The 20,201-nt window shown below is 40.3% G+C and overlaps 1 protein-coding gene across 1 annotated transcript in view; it reads right to left on the reverse strand.

The window, feature by feature from the left end:
- Positions 1-7,966: 7,966 nt before the first annotated feature.
- R3HDML (R3H domain containing like) overlaps positions 7,967-20,201 on the reverse strand; it is a 64,250-nt gene continuing 52,015 nt past the window's right edge. Inside the window, exons 4-5 of the mRNA XM_086929039.1 lie at positions 16,515-16,630; positions 7,967-8,464 (exon numbers count right to left, since the gene is read on the reverse strand). Of these exons, the coding sequence (XP_086785165.1) occupies positions 8,332-8,464; positions 16,515-16,630 (249 nt within the window). The 3' untranslated portion in view covers positions 7,967-8,331. The remainder of the gene's footprint in view (positions 8,465-16,514; positions 16,631-20,201) is intronic.

A 20,201-nucleotide genomic window follows, 5' to 3' on the forward strand; every position in this document is an offset into this window, starting at 1 on the left:
CACTTGGTGCTGCGCATGAAGAGAGCTGGTAGCGGTTGATGTGAACTGCTCCTACTGACATTGAGAGGTATGGGGTCGCCCTGCTAAAGCCCGAATGAGACCTTCTTAGATATAATATAATATGCTAGATAGGGTGCGCGAAATATAGGTGATATAGATTTCTATAGAAATTGCATTATAACATGCTAGCACCTTTTGCTTACTATGGATTAGTGACTATGCTGCTGACTCTGATTTTTATAATCTGCATTTTGGTATTATACAAGATACTGCGTTTGAGAACTTTGCATTGAATAATAAATATTTCAAACTTGCACTTGTGTTCTTTGACTCTCAGTTTTGGTTTGAAATGATTATATAACGAAAGAGTGTTCATGTGTTCCACGACTCCTGAGGTATTCTAAAGATCATGTTCTGGTTTGTCTAATACATGTATCATTCCATAATGATCCATGAGACACTGTAGCTAGCTAGGTAACGAGATTTCTGACACTAAGATGAGTTTTTGGATCATCCTAACTCACTAAGGTTCTAGATCTCTATGCACAGTTCTGTGGGAGAACGGAAACCCTGCAACAATACAGTCTCCCATAGAGTTCAATAGTAGTCCGAGCGAACCGAGTCCGTAAGCATGCGGCTGCATCGTACTCGCTCGGCCGGACTCCAGCACACTGGACCGCTCGGAAAGCATTCCAGATCCGAATCGGTCGTGGATGCTTTCCTCAGGAGATCAGAATCGTGCCCTTAGATGCAGCTGAAACATTGGTAACTGTATTACATTTTGGGTCACACTGCTAATTTTTTGCAGGTTATTGCTGCACTAAATAAAAGAGTAAGCTTCAGAAGATCTACCTTTCTGCCGCTCTCAAAATAGCTTCACCCTTCCTTTAGTTTCCAATGGCCTAACTCATTGGGCAGATGAGGTGACAGAGCTTTAGTTAGTGCTGATTTACAGTGTAGCAGACAAGTTACTCCATTACAAACATGACTGATATCTCCTCAGCCTTATTACAAATGCATTACATCCTATGAGACTTGTATTAATGCGGATGGGATATCTTTCAAGTTTGTGATGTAGGAGCCCCTCTGCCGAACTCCAAATCAGGCCTGATTAGAGTTCGATGGATGAGTTACTCAGTTAAAAATTGTGAAGGATATGCTGTATCCCTTATTACAAGTGCCTATATATCCAGTGGTTAATTTGTAAAAAAAATAAGTGCTGGGGCTCATGCCAGGAGGCAGCTTTCACCAGCCCATTTCTCCTGTTAGCGCAGCCTAAAACAGGACCAACTGCTGACCATTAAAGTGGGGAGAGAATGTGGCGTGATGTCCAGAGCTGCAGATTTCGAAGCTGGGGAACCAGGTTCAAGTCTCCGTATCAGCTCAACATTCTGTGATTCTGAACAAATCACTTATCTCCCCGTAAATTAATGTGTACTTAACTGGTGCTCATGAAAAGCTCTGGTGTTGATGATTAAGTGCCGGTGCACTGCATTTATCCTATGACGCTAGTAATAATACGGATGGGATAGCTGTCAAGTTTGTAGAGGGCACATCTATTACCTTTTCACATGTTCACTATTCAGTATGGCACAGTATAATAAGCTTACAAATGTAGCTGGTAGAGAGATGAGATTTGTACAATTGAAATTGTTATCTTGGGATACACGTGAAATGAGGAACACTTATTCTCCTTGTTCATGACTTGAACTTTGAACAAGGGTGAGAGCTAAGTTCACAGCAGGAACACAGGAACAATTATGTAAGGCTGGTAACATTTCCCCACAAAAGTGAAAAATAAGACAAGATTCCGTTAGACTGTTTTATCGACTGTTGGGATCTTCGCCTCATTCTCTTTTTTATTACTTACCTGTGCTAATTCTCTAATAATCATCACTAAAATTGCTTCTCACTTTGTCTATACTAGAGTAGTATGTAATACAGATAGCATATCGTTGAGATGGATGCAAAGGCACCTTTCCATGGCATGCTCGTTACCCCTGGGGAGAGAGCTGTGATGTACAAGGCGTGCGGTGCAGGCCTCAACCGCCCCCTTTGCTCTCTGTACTCCATACGCTGCCCCATCCACTACACACTGCCCCTCCCTAGCAGATTGGTGTCCACACAGCCCATGCCCAATTGCCCCACAGACTTGTGTTACCCCATCTCACTGCCCTTATAGCATGTAGCCACACACACATCTTTGCAGACACACACACAAACATACAGAAACACACTCCCCTATCATTAAGAAGAACTTTCACATGTTTAAAAAAAGGCAGACTTATTAGCTTGGCCACTCCTGTACTTTCTGGTGGTGGAAATCAGAGACAGTGTTTACTGTTAACATATAGGCTGCATTAACAAGCACATTGTAGAACTGCTTTCTCCCATATTGAATTTCTGTGTCTCAAACCTAAAGAATTAACATTCAGCAGCATTAAGTTGCCACCCTTCTTTGATTAGAGAGTTTTCATTTATTGCAAGTGCTTCACTACATATTGCTCAACATGCGATAATAGCTATCATCAGAGCCCAGGCAATAACTCAAAGTATTTTTTTAGATTTATTGTTTATTTAACAAATACATAACACAGGTTATTACACACATCAACATATGCAGCGGAGTGCAAGGTATCCTCTCACAGTCTTATTCCATCCAGTGTTTTTTAGTCACTGAGCTTATTCTCATATTAGCCTTATAATTAATACTAAATTCAGTGAACACCATCATTGCTGAATTTTTCCATTACATTCAGTACATGTCACTGAGTTTATGGTGACAATACAAATCACTAAAATATACAGTGGATGACATCTGTTCAACTATACACCTATTGAGGACATCAACATTTTATAGTACCATTGTATTCGAAGCATACCATTTTCTGACCAATAAGATAATATAAAGTGAGAAACTGTATATGTGATAGCTAGCTAGAGAGATAGATAGATAGATAGATAGATAGATAGATAGATAGATAGATAGATAGATAGATAGATAGATAGATAGATAGATAGATAGATAGGTAGATAGAGAGATAGATAGATAGATATAGAAAAATAAATAGAGAGATAGATAGATAGATAGATAGATAGATAGATAGATAGATAGATAGATAGATAGATAGATAGATAGATAGAAAGAAAGAAAGATATCAAATCTATCAGTGTGGGGATGGGCTATGATTTACGAGAGGTGAAGCCTCAAGTGAAGCATGATGCCAATTCCCGCCCTCAACAATGAAAACTCTCTGTGCATCTACAGGTATGGTTTATGCCATATTGTTTGCTTACATGTACAGGAGTTACCTCATTAGAAATTGCAGATCTATAGGCTAAAAGACATTGTTTTTTTTGGGAGACTTGCTCAACTCTGAGAAAAGTACTTCACACTAAGAAGTTAATAAGAAACTGCAGGGCATATTTTCTAGAAACAGGAGGAGCAAGGTTTTATGGCAAAATTGGTAACACTGTGCTCCGTCAGGTTCAAAACGCTGGTATGCGCCTTATTTACAAAAATGTGGCACACCCCTGCAATTCCTGTATCTCTGGAACTAAAGAAGCTGCCTAGTGCCAGTGCAGGCACTCTTGTGCCATGTTGCAAGGGTGCCTACGCTGCAAGAGAACACTTTCCTTCGCATAAACAATCCTTACAGGTGAGTTCCTGGTTCTATGTGTGCTGCAGAATGCAGCTCACATGGAAACATCAAAATACCAGGAGAAATGAAGAATGTCTCCTCTATCCTGCTTAAGACCAGGTATTCCCTGGTGATATTTCTGGTGCTGCTCCATCCTTAAATATGGGGCAGTGTCAAAAAGCAATGGGTGTTGGGCAGAACACTCATTTCATGCCCGTTTCATGCTAAGTGCTGAGTGAATAGGGGCATTATTTACAAGGCGGCGTTAAGCCATGTTAATAAGGCGAAGGACTTATCGCCACAAGATAATCGGAAAAAGTGACATACTGGTGGAGTTAATTCCTTGGAAATATGCCCCTGCACGTCTTTACTGAGGAATGAAGAAAGAAAAGTCTGGGATAGTAATTTAATAGTTTTGGGAGTAGTTTATAGAGCTCCTTTAATACACTGGGCCTCTCTTCCAGAGAAATGTGAATATTTGTAACATCCATGTCTGCTTATGAAATTGTATTTATGATTTTATTAATGACTTGCTTAACTTTAGTTTTACTTACAGGGTACTGTAATATTCTGAAAGGGCGTCAATTAAATGAAAAGAGGTCTTATTTTGGGTCTATGATCTAAATACTCTGCTTATATTGGCCCATAAATCTGGTATATAAGTAAAATAAATCAAGCAACTCTTGTATTTCCCCCTCAAATAATTTCCTTTTGCTTTCTGTTGCTCTTAGTAGTTCTAAAAGCTACAAACTTTGCAAGGCAAGGCACCGAATGTCCTCCAGAAAGATTCATGACCAATTGGCAGTTAGCTAATGGATGATTTGCTTTGTATGCTGGCTTTGAAATAAGATCTTAGGAGCAGTGGACTTCAGTGAGTTTTGAAGTTACTCAGGCCAGACTTTAGGTATAACATGGCAAAAGACCTCTCCACTGTGACAATAAATTCTACTCTTTATAACATGGTTTAATGGGGCACATTTATTTACACTGGGATATATATATATATATATATACATATATAAATTTAAATATGTATATATATATATATATATATATATATATATATAAAAAAAAAATATATATATATATATATATATATATATATATATATATATATATATATATATATATATATATATATATATATATATATATATATATATATATATATCACTGAATGGTGCAGAGTGTAGGGAAGAGGCCATTACTCACCAGGGGTGAAGCCTAATGTTGGTCATGATGCCCCTCGCCTCTCTAAACAATGGTAATAGCTTCTATTACTCTGCGTACCTGCATATATTGATTATGACTTGGCATTTATTCATGTTTACTTGTTTTAACAAAATGAATTTAAATAACACCAAAATGCAGAAGTATACATTTGTGCAGTAGGAAAAACCCACATTATTGCTATTAGAAGAGTATTTCTTAATGTAAAGTATTTGTAACACACAATCTTTGGGGCAGTGTACAATGATTTTTATCATCGATATTTTAGGCTGCTGTGGTACTAAACTGTAATTTGATCTCTTCACTGTGGAAATAAATGTGTGAATGTGTTTGTATTGGCACAGTTGCTCTAAATAAAAGGAGTTGTTGGGCCATGGCATAAATAAAAATATATGTTACCTATCAATATTGCTACTTTAGGGATGTTTGAAGCTTTTCTCTTGAACGTAATTCTCTGAAATACTTCGAATACTACACGTGCGTTAGGAAGTTTTCTGCAAGGAGTTTTGCACATTAAAATCAGTAACTTCATACCCCTTTCAATATGGTTTGCTATGAAGAGCTCCGCAAAGTGACAACAAACTCTGCCAAGCTCAGTAAGAGGTGATCTTCCTGCTCCTCGGGTAGAAATTCTACCCAAGTGGCAGCTCGCGCTCGTCAACTTACCATTGCCGATCGTGAGTTAGGGAGCTGATCTTCCTGCATCTCGGGTAGAATTTCTACCTGAGTGGCAAATCTCGCTCACCAATTTACCGTTGGTGACCGTGAGCAGGGGAAAATCCCACCTCCACTATGGGGAGCAGAGTGTATTGCACTTCGCAAGCTCCGTGTGCTAAAAACTTAGAAAACTTCGCGAACGGAGCAGAGTTCACCACCCAGGTTTACTAGAGCATGAATCGGCAGCTATCGCAAAAATCTTTAAGAAAAAACAAAAAATTGAACTGTGAACCTGGCTCTGGTAATTCATAAGTCAAAACCACTGTAGTCCACTCTTTACGGGGTAGAGCTGTGAGAGAATGAGAAGGCCAATATGCTGTCAGTAATGGAAAATACATTTCCATAGTCTCTTTTAAATCTCCCTCAGAGTGCACACCTTATATTGTTTTTTATTGATCTGGGTCATCGCCCTCTTGCACACATCTTAAAATTGAGATCCATGCTGTATTGGTGCAGATTACATCACATACCTGAACTAGCCCCATTAAAACAACATTGGAGGATCTCAATTATCTCAGCAACTACCAGACTATTCCTTGGCTTGTGCACATTAAAGATTCTCTGCATCAAGTAGGGCTGGTAGAGCTTTAAAAGGCTTTGACTTGAGCAACTTGGTTAACACATTTGTTCCCAAATAAAGATTAAATTGCTTTCTATGGGAAGATGAACTGAACAAATGCAAACATGGTTCAACAACAGACAAATATCTGAACCACAAGTGTTCCCCTTCTTTTGAGCCTTTTCTAGGTGATATATCGCGTTTTGTGTCCTAGCAGCTTAATGTCAAATTTAGGCATGGAATGTTGTTATCAATGGTGTTTTGCTTGAATTGGAGCAGAGCAAATACCGGGAGTGATTGCAGCCCCCGACTTGTGGGAAAGCTTCCGAAATGGTGCGGCATCTGTTTTTCATCTGCAAAGTCTATAATAATATGCGTAGAAAATGGATCTTACCAATTTGCCATCAGCAAGGAGTCAGGCAGCACTTAAAGGCACTTAAAAGTCTTAGAACATGCACAGATGACTTTATAGTCCACAGCATGGCCACATTTTCCACCACTGTGTGGATAATGTGGAAGAATGTTTGCACAAGCCGTTGGTAACTTAGGTCATCTTCTTTACTACATTTTCTTATATGGCTCCATTCATTCTATGTTTGTACTATTATTAAGTATTGGCCTGCCCTTGATCTTGATGAGCTTTGATGAATTTGCTTTTATAGTTTTATTGGCAAATGAAATGTCTGTTTTTTTTATATTTATATTATTCATTTTGCTGTGGTTTAGGGATTTTTTCTGAAATAAGCAATACATTGAGTACATTGTTTAGAAACTTGATTTGATCATTGAAGTGACGTTGTACCCAAATTGGGATTTGCAAGGAGTTGGAATGAGTCTTTAATGTAATGTCATATAGTGAATGTTACCCAGCAAGTTGGAGTGCTTAATGCACCAGCCCGACAATATTTGGATAGTCAGCCACAAGAAATGAGCCTCCCTGTCTGGCAGACTGATTCAGAGCCGAGCAATAATGGAAAATACATACAAAGTGGCAGATGCAATGAATTTCCCAGAAATGGCAAATCCGCCAATTATGAATTTACCTGGTCAGAATAAACATTACTGTGATGGCTTTTCTACAACCATTAATTCTTCTAATGTGAGCAGATGGAAAGCTGTTAAAATGGATAAGGTAAATCTGACATACACTGAGGCGAACACTGTTTGTAATATAAAAAGAATTGTGTTATGAAAAGGGCTTAATTGAAATGTTTGTGAAAATTGTATTCAAATGTAGGCATGATGAGACAGGCCTGTGTGTTCATGGGATTAGACATGTGGGTACTCACAATGTAGCTGGTCTAAGGAAGTACATTTCAGGTGCCCTGCCTTGCAGGTGAATTTTGAGCATTGCCAAATGTCTACTCGTCGATTGACAGCCAGTGAAAAAAACCTGTGATTATGGCAGCAGATTTACTGCATTACTGCCATAGTTTTGATATCAAATGGATTTTCTACCTTCTTCACAGTGAGGTGGGACATGCATTCACAATGGTGTATAGTCATCATTCAGCATTTTATGTTTGCCCCTTCATAATTCCAGAATTGAAATTATTCTCCATCTTAATAATATAAATTAGATACAAAAATAATACCCTTTCCAAATCACTGTTTTTATATCCACCCCTCTGTGACACTGTCTCAAAAGGCACCCTATGTATGCCTACCTCTATGCGATACTAAAATTACAAAAAAAACATAAGAACTCAGTGCAAGTCAGTCTTTTTACAACTTCTACGAACTGACTCCACATTTTGACATTAAAGCATATTTCTTTTTTTACACAAATGAAAAATAAATGAATCATCTTATATAAATATTTCCTAGCTTTTACAGGTATTATACATGGTAAATACTGTAATTACTTCTTCGTGCATAACTCAAAATCAGTGTAATACTGATATCTATATATAGGGTAGCATTTAAATTCTCTCAAAGAGAAACTAGATCATGGAACAATACAAATACATTGATTGCCCCAAAACAAAATGAAGAAACTGGTGTGTGTATGGTTCTTTTGGGGTCACCAGTGTCTTTAAATTAACTGTTAATTTGAAATGTGCATGAGCTGGAATTTATAGAATGCTATTTCATATAAATTCATGAAAATTCACAATACTTAAAAAATTGTGCTACACTTAAATACATGTTAATTCTTCATAAGTCAAAAACATAATTAAGCTACTAAAACCAGTTGACTTTGTTAGATTTCGCTCCTGAGAAGCAAAGGTTGTTGCTGCAAACACCACCATAACTCGGAGGGCAAGCTGAACAAGGTCTTCCCATCTTGTAAGGGGCTTCTCCTATCCAATTGCCTCTGAAAAATACAGAAATGGGTACATAGTTAGTGGTGCTGCTAAATAATAATGCTTTGAGGAGAGTTTTTAATCTTTTTTATTTTTATTTCTTTATACTTGTTTATTTTTTTGCAATGGAGGCAAAAGAAAAGCAGATACATCAGCATATTATATTTTTCAATACACATACAGTCTTATCACCAGGGGAGTAGAGCACAACAGGGAAAAAAAGAAAGAAGAAAAAAAAGGAAAAATGATTGCATACTAAAGTGCCACAGAATTTAACAGTCAATCTTGACTCATTCCATGCCAAACCCCATTTAATCTCTGCATCGACTTTAAGCCTCTAACTTTAGCCAAGGCCTTCTCCCAAAGACCTCCATAACAATAGCCCACCATTCTACTGCATTGCAAGGTCTTAGGGAAATCCAAGCTCTGGAGAAGGCTAATCCACAGTCTTCAGATGGCTTTCCCTTTTCAGCAAGAAAACTAACTATATCAGTAATATCCCATGGTGGTCGCACAATACCCGATCACCTATTTCTATGATGACCTTAATGAAAAGTGGGATTATAACGCTCTTGAAGATTTTGTAAAATTCAACTTGTATCTGATCTTCACCTGAGGCTTTACTCGAAGGAAGTGAAGACAGAGCCGTCTGTATATCTTCTGACAATATCTCTGAATTGAGCTGGGTAACATCCTCAGCTAATAATGAGGGGAGTTGTGCCCTAGCTAGATAACTAGAGACCTCCTCTACCATTTTTGGATCTGACATGGCATATAGATCTTCATAAAAAGAAGCAAATTGTGTAAGTATTGTATGAGTTTCTGTATAAAAAACATTACCCACCCCTTCAATTGCAGTAATTAAGCTCTTAGCCTTATTATCAGCTATTGTATAAGCTAATATCCTGCCCACCTGTTGGCTATATTGATATTGCGTAGAACTATATTTATTATAGGCAATAGCCACTCTCTCCTTGAGTATCCCTACTACTAACTCTCTTGCTTCTGTCAATTTAATGTAAGCGTGGGATTGATCTCCATCTTGTTGTCAAATGGCCATCGCATGGGACAGTTCTAAATTAGTTATTGCTATGCAAGCCGCTTTAATAGAGGCCTCCCTAATTTGATTTTTTGCTAGTATGAATTGCTGAGTGATGCCCCTAATAAATGTCTTCATAGCATCCCAAACCATATAAGATGAAGCGGTATTGAAAATAAAATATATAAATTCCGCCAGCAGTTTCCCCATATGTGAAATATAATCATCGTCCAACAACAAGTAATGTGGAAAAGAAAAAGAGCGCCTTGACTTTATAGCCGGTAACTGTTGAATAGATAACAAAATGGGGTTGTGATCATACGTGATCTTAGGGCAGACCTCCATCTTAGCTGTACGCAATACTACATCACTAACCCAGGCCATGTCTATCCGTGAATATTGTCTGTGCGGATATGAGTAATGTGTAAATCCTATGAGATTCGGATATAAATTCCTCCATGCATCAAAGATGTTATGTAAGTGTGAAAGCTCCAAAATTGATGCTTGTACTTTTGGTATTCTTAAAGTTGACCGCCAGGTAGTAGAATCAATAATTTGATTCATAACTCAATTAAAATCGCCCATGACTAGCAAAACCACTTGTAGTTCCAATAAAGTTAGCATGAGTGAATTGAACACCACAGGATCATCCACATTAGGCCCATAAACAACAGCTAAAACATATTTAATTCCAATAATTTCAAGTTGAACAATAGCACACCTCCCCCTAGAATCAGCTAGCACTTTATGAGCTGTTTATACAAACGTCCTACTAGCCAAAATAGCAACGCCCCTGATTGAGCATGCAACTATATTGTATCCAAGCTGTTTAAGCAATGCCCAATCTTTATATGCTGAGTGAGTTTCCGTTAGAAATATAAGATGGGGTCGATACATCTTTAGCTCCTCATGCACCAGTTGAAATTAACGTCTGGCATTTAACCTAGATACCTCCAACATAAACATTTTATTATCCCCATAGTATAACTAAAAATACTTCTCAATTACTAATTACTCCTACAATACCACCAATTAAGAACAACCCCCAAACTCAAAAAAATTCAATTCAATGCACCCATGCTTTTTACCCAACAACAACACACCCAGAACAACCCCCTTCTCTGCGCCCCCTCCCAGCACCCCCCCTATCTACAGAAAGGAATCACCCACCTAATTGCTACCACATAGGCAGCCTTGGAGGAAGGTCGCACACAGAGTGCCACCGAGCCATTTGTCTTACCCAGTTGACCAGAAACAGAGAGAAAAAAAGAAAGAAGGTATATATGATCTAAAGATTCCCTGCAAATAAGGAGATCATTAGTAAGAAAAAATAATCTAGATTTAAGTAAGAAGATAGACAAAAGAGAGGAAAAAAATAAGGTAAAAAGAGGAGGAAGAAGTTATCAATTCTGATTATTTGGGAGTCCCCTGTCGCCATTTGTTCAGAACTTCTTGGGCCTCTTGTTCAGTGTCCACCTTTAATAATCTTTAAGCGTCCAGGCTCCTGCAGATAAAATTGTGCTCCTTCAGTTTTTAAGTGCCCATGAACTGACGTAGCTTCCATCGGCTGTCCATTGTGGCCTTACAAAAATCTGATCTTACAAACACTGAAAAGGAATCCAGTCGGATAGGAGAAGTAGGGTGAGCCTTAATACAGACCCCTTGCCTTAATAAAAAGTTTTCAAAGTGGATTAGAAAAGACCTGGGGAAACGTCCTGAAGGTTTATTAGAAACCAATGTTAGCCTACGTGCATGTTGAATCTGGCCATATCAATCAGAAAAATCTGGAAAGATTTTCTGAAAAAGCTGAACAATATATGCACGAGAATCCATGCAAAAAGTCAAAGATTATTTCGCCGTTGGCAATTCTCTAAATCCTCAATTTTTACTTGCATCGATCTAAGCTTGATGTCATGTGCCTCTGAGATTTTAACTGCAGTATTCAGATGATCTTCTGTGTCAGCTACCCACTGCTGCAGCTTCGTCATATCAGATGTAAGAGAGACCACATGGCTTTTTACCTCAGAGAGAGATTGTTTGATTACAAAGCTATCAGCCCTCGCATGAGTATAGTGATCATGAGCCTCTGCCCTCTGTTCATGAAGAATAACTGTAAGTGAAGCCTCATCCGGTGTTGCCTGTAAGCCAGTTTGGTCATTTCCCTCTGTGGGCATAGAAGTAGCTGAGGAAGCCAAAGGAGAAAGATGTACAGTTTCTACCAAGCTGCTAGAACCACTGCCACTAATGTTGTGCAAAAGTTGCCTTTCCTTATCCGGCAGCCGTAGGTCCCTGAAGTGTTTACTTGGATTGGGTACTTGTTGCTAAGCCAGATCCCGAGAGCCATGAGATTAGGTTCTTAACTTCTCCCTTTTTCGTAACCCACTTTCGGAGAGGGCTACTAGTTGAAGCTCACTTGCCAGAATTAAAATTGCACTGTTTGTCAACTCCCTTTTCCTTATTCAATCTCTGAGTCTTAGGTTTAGCTCCCCCTTTCTTACATCTAGATAATGAATCCTCAAGTTCAATAGGCTCTGTCTGTCCCCCTTCATTGTTGATAGATCTAGTAGCCCAACAATCATTAGCAGTATTAGCAGCATGCGGACCCCCCTTATCCCCAGGACTGATCTCTAGCGAGCCATCATTGATAAGAAGAGAGGAACTAATAGGGTATTGTAACTGTTGCGGTGTAGAAGCTACTCCCCCATCCATATCAGCTTGTAGAGGTTCAGAATCTGTATCTAGCTCCATGTCTTGGTCTGCTGGGTTCACTATGATAGCGTATCCCTGGGGCAGCGCCTCCTCCTGTTGTTCCTGTAGAGCTAAGCTAATATTCAACGGTGCAACTATTTGATTGCCAGATCGCGTTTCTGAGAGATCTCCAATCAATTCATTACTAATGGTAACCATATCCCTGGGAAACATTGATGTATCTATTTGTTGCATATTATCTGTATTTTCAGGCTCATATTGAGAAAATGGTAGCGGTAATTCCATAGCAGTTCTGGTTTCAAGATTCACCAGCTCTTTGTTTCCAGCAATTAACAATACTGCCCCCATCAATGCCTCAACCATTGCAGTCTCTGGGAGTAAAGCAGCAGCCCCCCAACCACCCGGGTTAATGACTTCAGAGGTTTTTGCTGACTGTAAAAGGTTCAAAATATGGCAGCCAACTCTTGAGGTAGACCGTATCGGGTTACCTTTAGTTGAGAAAAGATGCATGTCCGCGGCGTGCCCCACCCCCCTTGACTGTTAAAAAGGATCCCACGAGCCGCGAGCTGACGAGCTCAGGGGCGCGCGACGCATGCTGAGAGTGGTAATATTCCTGATAAGATGACAGCAGCATCTACAGGAACCTATGAACTTTTTTCCTACTGAAGAGAAAGGAATTTTGAAACACCTGTATAGGGATACGGGCACTGGCCATGAAATTTGACAAACCAGCAACTTTGAAAACTACATTTACCATGATGCAAAAGGTAATTTCGTTGTGCATGTCCGCGGCGTGCCCCACCCCCCTTGACTGTTAAAAAGGCTCCCACGAGCCGCGAGCTGACGAGCTCAGGGGCGCGCGACGCATGCTGAGAGTGGTAATATTCCTGATAAGATGACAGCAGCATCTACAGGAACCTATGAACTTTTTTCCTACTGAAGAGAAAGGAATTTTGAAACACCTGTATAGGGATACGGGCACTGGCCATGAAATTTGACAAACCAGCAACTTTGAAAACTACATTTACCATGATGCAAAAGGTAATTTCGTTGTGCATGTCCGCGGCGTGCCCCACCCCCCTTGACTGTTTAAAAGGCTCCCACGAGCCGCGAGCTGACGAGCTCAGGGGCGCGCGTTGCATGCTGAGAGTGGTAATATTCCTGATAAGATGACAGCAGCATGCACAGGAACCTATGAACTTTTTCCCTACTGAAGAGAAAGGAATTTTGAAACACCTGTATAGGGATACGGGCACTGGCCATGAAATTTGACAAACCAGCAACTTTGAAAACTACATTTACCATGATGCAAAAGGTAATTTCGTTGTGCATGTCCGCGGCGTGCCCAACCCCCCTTGAATGTGTGTGAACACACCTGCAAGGGAAAAGTCATGCAAGCAAAAGTGTAATACAGTATTCTATGCAGAATGGAAAACAGGCCTATGAAGGGCAATTTTAGAATATTAAGTCAAAGGTGCACATTTAATATGCATGTGCACTTTAAACACTGATTAATATAACTTGCTGGTACACTAGATTCATATTGCTCGTGTCATATAGTATATCCTTTAATAAACATGTGTAAGAATGGCTAGGAGCTATATTTTATATGAAATATACATGAATCATTAGTGCACACACTACATAAATCCATTGTCGTTTCTAGAATAAACACTCTAAATATGTGAGAATGGTTTATTAATCAAGTCTCCAAAGAATATCTCATTTACTATGGTTAAGACACACAGTGCTATTTATAGATTCTCTAATTCTACAGTGAATTCACTTCAATAATGATGTCACGTGTAACATCTTGAGTGAATGTCATTAGGCCACACAGGGAACGTGCTAAACGCATTTTAATCAATAGTGAGGTGTAAAGAGTAAACATTTTCTCTGCTCCAGCTCACTCTTTCAGATTCTTTGGCATTCCTGATTTCTCCGTTTATCACTTTTTTACAGTCTTTCTCTTCCTCCTTGTTTCCCCCCCTTTTGTTATTTTGGCTCTCTTAGTTTTGGTTGGAAGTCTAATGAGGAAAAATAAATGCTGGTCCCCCACAATGAGTGCTGTTGGAACTACTGGCTCACATTTTAACATTGTCCTCTCTTGGGATGTAGGTTTTTTAAAACTCTTTCAGAGTGGTCTAAAATCTGCTTTTCCTAATTGAGCATTTCATATTGAAGCATAGCCTGCCATGGCATTTGCATAATTTGCATAGAGCTAAATCATTAACACTAGAAATTCGCTACTACAATTAGGAGCTGGATTATCTCTGTACAGAAGTGACATTGAGGGTCCAGGGTACCCACTTAACCACTGGAAATCGCAATTTCAAGAATAGGTTGCAGAAGAATCAAGCCTCTGTAAAAGAATGAAAGGCTCTCATGTCACTTAGCCCGGTACATTTGCAAACATAGGAGGGCCTTCTTGCTTCTTCTGCACTCTGCTAATATTACATACATTGCAAACAGTAAACATAGACCATATTTGCCAACTTTGAAGTTCTGTATTAGCAGCACTTTAATGTTATGGGAACCTAACATACTTTTAAGCAGTTAGACTGCTAAGAAAGAGGTCCATTTTAATAACACTCCTAGGCCAGTTCTTAAAGCCCACAGAATCTTAGCTAGTTCTTTAATAACACTAGAGCTCATTTTTGAAGGACTCAGAATTGTAGCTACTTCTTTAACCCTTTCGATGCTGATGACGAGCTCAGCTCGTCATCACCCACAGGTGTTGTGTGCTGATGACGAGCTGAGCTCGTCATGGTGCCACTAAAATGGCATTTTCCAGCACACAGCGGGAAAACGCCTAGCAGCCAAGAGGTTAATAAGACTCCTAGGACTCATCTTTGCAAGTCCCAGAATTTTAGCTAGTTCTTTAATAACAGTCCTAGGATTAATTCTAAAAGTGCTCTGAATCTTAGCTAGTTCTTCAATAACACTCCTAGGATTAATTCTTTAAGCACTCCAAATCTTATCTAGTTCTATATTAACAAACCTGGGTTTAATTCTTGAAGCACTCCGAATCTTATCTAGTTCTATTATGACACTCCTAGGATTCATTCTTAAATCACTCCGAATCTTAGCTAGTTATTTAATGACACTCCTAGGATTAATTCTTGAAGCATTCCATATCTTAGCTAGTTTTTCTGAATTTATTTTGTTGTCATTCATTAGTGATGACTGTTTTGTATTTAGGAAGGATTATTGCCCAGGTAGTGGTGCAATGTTTCACCAGCAGGTCCAACTTAACTAAATTGCATTGGTGCAGGATTTGGGTTGCAAGGACACTTGCACCAGCTGAAAGTAAACAAAAAACGACTTCTGAACCAAGTGGCCAACGCAAACGTTACTGCATGCCCCTGTGGGCCAGTCCATATGTTGCTGAAAAAGTCAGTGCGGTGTTGTCCCGACCACTGGTGGTCATCACATTTTTCTTTTACCGCTTTCTGAGCTGAAGGTGTCCTGTTCTAAATAAATCTCCAAGCATGGGCAGACAGGTCATGGAAACCATCTAAGCACACGGCAGTATTTGCAACAATTGACAAGATATAAGGGGCTTTTGAGGTGCTTACATGTAGAGATAGATGTCCTTTGGAGTATACAAATGTAAATGAGATAAATACATTGTGCTTGATGTTCAAAAGGCCTCTGCGCTGGTGGCGGTGGGCCTGCAGTCGCAGGGGAGTCTCCACACATGGGGCGAAATCTACGCAATGAGAATCCTCGTGGTGAGGCCTATGCCACCACTGTGGAGCCTCTTTGTGAATCAGCCCCATTATTTCTACAGAACATTTGTTAATATATTGCAAGCTTTTAAGCTTAAATGAAAAACATCATTTGTCTAGGACCAGTTGTAAATGAAACATTTTAAACAAAAATACACAGAATATATGCATATCTGTTAGTCACCTGTTTCTCCATTATATTTTGCATATAATTGTCAATTTTAAAGACATCTGTGAAAACACAAATTACCGGAGGAAATGTGAAGATCTAGACAGGGAGAAGTTATACTTCTTTGAAGCATGTCTTTGAACCTCATGCACCTCCGTCAACAGGTCCCTCATTGGTCTTACTCTGTCCACCACCCTTTTAACAACAGCCCTCCAAAAGAGCACGCGGGGACTTGGAGGCTTCGGCCGAAGTATTAAAGTAGTATGCACTGGCATGTTATTTTATGTTATGTTAATTAAATTTATTGAGCGCAGCGGTTACCCTGGGGTGTCCTGGCGCTATATATTGCCTCGCCGTGGTAGGGAGAGGATCATTGAGTAAACATACCATATTTTATTTGAATGTGAACTTACTTGATGGCATAGTTGCAAACTAAATAAACAGCTCGGCGCCACGTGCTTCCCCAGACGTTCATGTTAGCGCAGGTGTGAACCGCGCAGCCCATTCGGTTGGTTGAGGCCCAAACCATCTGCAAAAAACACATTCATGGTATATTGTATTTTAATTTTATTTAGAAACAGCAGATGCAATTTAAAAACAACACGGTTCATCCTGTCTACAACATTCTATCTACAAGTATTTTAAAAATTAAACAAAAACTAAGATGTATGTTTTCATATCATAGGTGTTTAAAAGAGATTCATTGTTTCCTTGCAAAAACGGTTCCTCCCAGGGTTTAAGCGGGATGAAAAAACTGGGGGTTCTCTCAAAGGGGCGTGGCAATGTAATTAAGGACGTGGCTTAAAACACATAAGCTTAAAATCTGAGCTTAGCATAGTGTACCACCAACAAGTCAGGACTATTGGCTTTGTCAATGGTTGTTAGTTGCATAAGATAAATAAGCAGCTACTATGGATTGGATATAATATTGAAAAAGCTTCCAATTAAAGCCCTGGGGACATCACGACAATGTTGCTGCTCCTGAGTTTCAAAAAGAGAAAGGAAATCCAGAGAGAATATGACTCTCTTTAAAGGATTTCCCTTCCCCTCCAACGCTCACCTGGCATAACGTCATGCCGTAACTTCTCCACTAGTGAGAAGTGAGCAGTGTGAGTACGCACACAGCGCTGTGCCTGAAAAAAAACGGATCGCCTGTGCCAGGGCACAAAACAGAGCCCGATATAGACCTGTTTCGAGACTCACTTTAAAAAACTGCCGGTGCTCAGTACCGGTGGGACCCGGACCACTTAAAGCCCTGGTTCCACCTACACACGGAAACTCCTAGAGGTGCATAAAACCCCTGAACTTTAACAAATTGGGTACAGTTGTGATTATTATTTGCACCTTGATGCAAAGTAGTGCAAAGCAGTGCAGCGTACTACTGTGCATTACTATACGTAATTTTCCATCTTCCCAAAAAGTTTTGCACTGGAAAGTAATTCACGAATCAACACTTAGTGCTACTTTGTGTCCCCTAGGCGTCTTAGTGCTTGCTTGTTGATAAATATGCTTGAAGTGCAGAGTAGTGGAAGAAATAGATATTAGATTAAATCAAGGCGAGGCAGCCTTTGTATTTGGCAAAGCTGGCTTAATCAGCGCTGGCTGATTACGCCAGCTTTGCCAAATAGAAAATGTTTGGGGCCCTCCAATTATTTATTTTGTGAATTAAGTACTGACAAAGCAATTCCGGTGTTTTTCTCTCTCGGGGATCACACTGCAGATAATACAGACTGATATATGAACCTCAAGCTCCCATCAGATGGTTGAGATAGGGCTTTCGGAAAGAAAACTACAGTCAGTTTCGCAAGCCACAAATGTTCAATTTTTATGCTGTCCTCTCACATCACTGTCAGTCATGGCTGGCACCACTAGAGAGTGGTTGCGCGGGCAAATGGGTGGGGGACACATTAAATAAAGAAAAAAACATACTTAGCTTCACAAACGTCCTCCGCACTCCGGTTTTCATCTTCTTGTCTTCTCCTCCAGCGCAGGGCCCTCAACAACTCCCCTAACCAATCCTGGTGCTGCTCTCATGCTGCATGAGAGCAGCACCAGGATTGGAGGGAGCAGCCTCCCGAGGACACTGGAGCCCTGCACTTGCTCCGACCCAGCTGTTTTAAGACAGCTAGGTTAGAGCTTTCAAAGTGTGCTTGTCGGGCTGGCCGTCGCAAGACAGCCGGCCAAAGGGACATGCACACTTTGAAAAGTGCACAGGCAGCCCACCCTCCTCCCTGCTGCTACTACGTAACAAGCCCCAACCCGTCCTAATACAGGGAGGATGAAAAAAGTGGTAATAAATAAATTTTATTAATATTTTATTTTTAATCTCTTGTTTTTTTTTGGTGCATTTCGGTTAGTGGAGCAACGCTCCTCCGCTCAAATGGACGAGCCGCCCCTGCAATGTGCAGCACAGACAGGAGCCCACGTCTCCAATATCTGCAAATTATTTCTAACATATCTATAAATGTTCATCTGAAATAGCTAAGCATTTTGCATAGTTTCAGATCTGTGCACCCACGGTCCGGTGCCATGGTGCGTGGTATCATATAATGTGCTAAAATAGTTCAGTAATACTCAAGTCAGTAATGTGTGAATGTTATAAAACAAAATAGTCCAAACAGCGTGCCCCTTGATTGGGTGACGTCCCCTAGTCACAGCTTGATCCCAAAAGAGTTGTAAAAATTCCTCAACATAAAGCTCAAAGAATGACGTTCAATATCAATGCATTCCGTATTCAGAATTTCTTTATTCCTTTATAGAACAAAGAGCTTAGTTTGTGGTGGTTATTTGTATGCGGTGGCCACCAGCACGTAGATTTGGGGTCGCCGGATTTTTCATCATCTTACTTTGACCCAGAACAATTGAGAGAGAGAGAGAGGAAGGCAGCAAAGGGGAAAGAAGGAACAAGGAAAACAAGCATTTACAATGCAACGGTTTCGCCTTTGGAAAATTTAGAGCTATTTGCAATGTAAATGACAATGCCATTTATTTATCTGTTTTCAAAACCAACACATAAATACAAATGTTGTCATTTACAATGCCAATAGCTCAAACTTTTCCAAAGGCGAAACCGTTGCATTGTAAATGCTTGTTTTAATACTGTGTGCAATAGAATTTAAAAAATAATGACTGTCACATGCACAATGCTTTCAGTCACTAGCTGGGACCTCGAGGCACTTTAAGCGGTCACCACTATTCTACGAGTGCCCCAAACAGGATTCAGTTGGTTGACTGCCTAGTGACACACACACACTTTATTTTTCAATTAAGGTATCTTATCTGTAATTACCTCAAGGTGAAGGGGAACAAAATTGTTGCAGAACATTTGGTTTTAGTTTTTTAAGCCACGTCACCAACTTTGTTTTCAGCATCAAAGTTCACGTAGTTGTTTCTATGCACCTCAACCTCTGGATGACCTAGGAAATACCCTGTACGAGGCTGGAACTGGAGCCCATCAGCAGCGCAGCCCAGCACACACCAGCCAAAGAACTCTGTGTGTCCTGAAGCTGCAGCAGCCCTAGCTGACACAACATGGGTGGTGGTGAGCGGTGGTGGTGGTGGTGAGGGGGGAGGGGGGGGGGGGGGGGTAATGGCGACTGCCACGATCGAGGATTTACAGAAACAGCAAAGTCTGAGGCTTGCTCACCCAACCAAAAAAACGGGAAGTCTCTCTAATCGTATGCATGATAGGGCCATTCAAGAGGATAATATTATAAAGATGTGGCGAATAGGACAGGTGGCAGCAGCCAAGATGGGCCTAAGAGCACACAGGGTGGTAGCACAGAGGAGGCTCTGGGGCAGTAAACTGGACAAGGGGAGGGTAGAGGTGGGCGAGCCCATAAAAGCTCGAGCCAGATGCCATGCTCTGCCCAGGGAACTCTTGGAGACTCGAGCCCAAACGAGCCGAGCTTACATGTGACGTCTGTCTGCCACCCACACTATTCACAGGCGCCAAGAATTAAAGACAAGGCCTTTCGTGTAAGCAGGCAGAGGAAATCAAACGCCTATGTACTGGTGGGATCCCTCAAAGTAAAACCACAACATTTCAGATCAAGCTCGCTTCTCTGCATAACCAAATCGTGGGATTCTAGGCGATGGGT

The sequence above is a fragment of the Lissotriton vulgaris genome, chromosome 7, assembly GCF_964263255.1.
Source record: "Lissotriton vulgaris chromosome 7, aLisVul1.2, whole genome shotgun sequence".
Taxonomy (NCBI): Eukaryota; Metazoa; Chordata; class Amphibia; order Caudata; family Salamandridae; genus Lissotriton; species Lissotriton vulgaris.